This window comes from Triticum dicoccoides, chromosome 6B, assembly GCF_002162155.2.
Source record: "Triticum dicoccoides isolate Atlit2015 ecotype Zavitan chromosome 6B, WEW_v2.0, whole genome shotgun sequence".
NCBI lineage: Eukaryota > Viridiplantae > Streptophyta > Magnoliopsida > Poales > Poaceae > Triticum > Triticum dicoccoides.
Window position 1 is genome coordinate 506,773,118 of NC_041391.1, and position 3,137 is coordinate 506,776,254.

The window sequence follows — 3,137 nt, forward strand, 5'->3', positions numbered from 1 at the left end:
ATTTCAGATATGCATGAAGCGTCATCTACCCCGCCATCAGGGGGTCTTCTCTCCCATCTCCCAGTACCTCAGTGCAGCTGTGTTTGTCCTCCACTAGGAAGGAGCTGGGCCGAATCTCAGTCATGGCCACCGTCGTCCTAACCTCGGCAGCAGGTACGATACGAGACTCCTTTCCGCGCTCCGCCATCGAGCTCGATGGGTTTGAGTTGCACCGCATCACGCCGCGCGCCGCCGTCGGCCGGACAAGGACGACGCCTTTCCCGGCCAGATTATAAAACCTCTTTCTCGAGGCGATACGATCGGAACCGGGGCAATGCAACGCGCACGATCCTCTAGTGCGCCGCGCTGCTGTAATGCAACAGACTGCACCAGAGAAATAGAAACATGGCATCGACTAGGGGAAAAGCACGGAGAGTGACCGCTGGGAGAATGGCGCCGTGTCTATAGGATTGGCTTATTTTAGCCTGTCCTGCAAAGCTCATGGCCTGATTCACTTTGTGCTCAGCCGCCTCTTCCGTCGGTTTGTACAAGTGTGGTACGCACACGGGTACGTGCTACTAGCAACTAGTGTCATTTCATATTCTGAAATGAGAAAAACTAGTGTCATTTCATCAGTTTGTATGATCGTGTCAAACATATATGTATGCACAGGTACAAGATGATGGATGCCGGTCTACTCTCCGATGATCATAAGCCGGTTTTTATTCTGACCTGAACGCCGCGGGTCAGAAGTTTATGCATCATCTTCTGTCCGCGGAAAATAATAACCAACGCTATAGACAAGAATGTAGTTACTAGGATATAACTAATTCGATGGTATTGTCAGGTTAAATCTGATCATACTCGGCTACTCGCCCAGTTCGATAAGTCCAGCTGCTCCGGAGCTCTTTCATAGACGCTCGTTTTAAACCTGTTCAGAAAGTTTGGTTGTTTTGTTTTCTTCAGGTGGCTCATCGGAGTCTGTCTCGTTCAATGGATGTACTTTCGTTTTCAGCTCGGCATCCCCCCTTTTGTCGTCATCATCGTCCGCCTGCTTGAAGCTGGCGAGGCTGGCCATCGTGTCCACGGCGTCGACCACGCTCTCGATCCTCGTCGATATCTCCGTCAGCAGCGACGCCACAGTGAAGAGCGGCATGGCGTCGATCAGTGACGCCTCCCCCGGCCCCCCGGCCAGGGTAAACGGGAGCTCCGGCATGTCGCCCTGCAGCTCGTGCACGGCCGTGTTCATGTCTGCCACGGCGAAGTCCAGCGCCGGGGAGGTCGTCATCGTGGCGACGGAGCTGGACGCCTCCCTCAGAACCCGCCCGCACTGCGCGCCCAGCCTCGTGCACACATCGGCGAGGAGCCGCTTGACGCTCTCGGGGGCCTGGACCTCGGCGCCGACGCAGCTGTTGAGGGTCTCCACGCAGTACGCGCAGTGGCGCATGGCGGCGCCGAGCTTAGTGTACTGGGCGTAGGGGTGGCGGAAGCCGAACTTGCCGTGCGCGGGCTCCCACCGCGCCAGGTTGGCCTGCGAGTCCTCGGACGCCTTGGAGTTGAGCACGCACTTGTAGCCGTCCGACTTGGCCTGCGCACTCTTCGCGCCCTCCTCGGCGAAGTAGTCCTCGACGCAGCCCTCCACGGCGGCCGCGAGCTTCTCCATGTTGCGCACCGTGAGCTGGTGCAGCTCCTGGCCAGCCCACACGGGCCAGATGAGCACGCAGACGGCGAGGCAGATGAAGATTCCGATGGCTATGGTGAGAAGCCGCTGCTGCGCCAGCGCCACCAGCTCGTCGACGCGGTACCCCGACACGGCCACCAGGCTGTATGTCAGGATGAAGATGGTCACGCCGTAGTCGAACCGGGCCTTCACCGTCGGTATGAACCGCGAGAAGGTGGCTGCCGCAGCTGCACGCGCACACATAGATAATTATTAGTACCTGTGGCAGAAAGCGTGGCCGATTTACGAGTGCGCACGAAGGTTTATAGTACGTACCAAGCAGAAAGAGGGAGCCACAGGTGATGACCGGCTCGAGCTTATCGCCGGACTTGCTCGCCACCCAGTTCACGCCCAGCGCGAGCACGCCGGCGCTCGCCGTCGCCACGGCCCTGTTGAACCCTTTGTACACGCTGCCGCCTACACGTCCATACACAAATAAAATCAGCGACCAAACCAAGAGTACGTGAATACATGCATGCTGAAGACATGCGATTGCAGCTGATCCGTTTTGTAATTCTACTAGGTGCGACTTACCAACAGTGTACTCGAAAATGACGACGACGGTCATGATGGCCCACATGGCAGCCCCTCCGACGCCGTCGTACAGAGGCCTGGTGTAGTAGAAGACGGAGACCAAGGTAAGAGCAACGCCGACTTTGAGGCCGTGCACCACTTTCCTCGGATCATCGGCGCCAATCTTCCACACCTTCTTGGCGAAGCCGGACACCGTGGCTCCGAGCATGAGCACGGAGGCGACCATCGACGCCCAGGCTCTCCCGGCCGGCCCGGCTTCGTACTCCACCGTCACCGACGCGCCCTCCGGCACCGTCACCCGCCACTCCAGCCCACTCTGCGGGTCCCTCGCGGCGGCCTCCATGATCACGGCAGAAGCAAGTCCAGACGAGTCCCTCCCTACTGCAAGCGTGCCAAGAAAATGCGGCCCGGCTGGCCGGCTCTAGTATGGTATATATAGGTTGACCGCTGCTTGTAGCCTCGCTTCTGCGTCACTTATTCTGTTGGAATTATGCTACGAGCTGACAGGAGGAGGGAGAAGGGGAGCAACGCAACGTTCCAAGGAAGGAACGAGGGAAAGGAAAGGCTGCCGGGCGAATGATCTCCCTGTCTTGGAATGTTGTGAGACACCAGGGGACTTGCTTATATAGGGACGAAGTTTTCCGAGGCACTCCAATGGACTTTGACGTGGGGCCGGGCTTCGCATTTGTCAGGGTGGAGATTGGAGACGACCGACCTCGCGCACGATACGTGCGTTTTTCGGCAAAAGGAAAACAAAGGAAAAGGGGGCAAGTGCGTCGCCAACAGGGTGGATGGAAATGGAGATGTGGTACGTACAGATCGAGTGCGGTTTCTCCACACGATCACGTTTTTTCTTTTTGAAAGGAGCACCGAGCACACGATCACGATCGATCTGCTTGTCTTT

The 3,137-nt window shown here is 57.6% G+C and overlaps 1 protein-coding gene across 1 annotated transcript; it reads right to left on the reverse strand.

Moving 5' to 3' along the window:
- Window positions 1-802: 802 nt before the first annotated feature.
- LOC119320299 (aluminum-activated malate transporter 10-like) lies at window positions 803-2,810 on the reverse strand. The gene is made up of 3 exons (XM_037594413.1): window positions 2,234-2,810; window positions 1,976-2,116; window positions 803-1,887 (listed from the first exon to the last, which is right to left on the reverse strand). The coding sequence occupies exons 1-3, from the start codon at window positions 2,574-2,576 to the stop codon at window positions 905-907; spliced, it is 1,467 nt and encodes a 488-aa protein (XP_037450310.1). The 5' UTR covers window positions 2,577-2,810; the 3' UTR covers window positions 803-904.
- Between the last annotated feature and the right edge of the window lie 327 nt (window positions 2,811-3,137).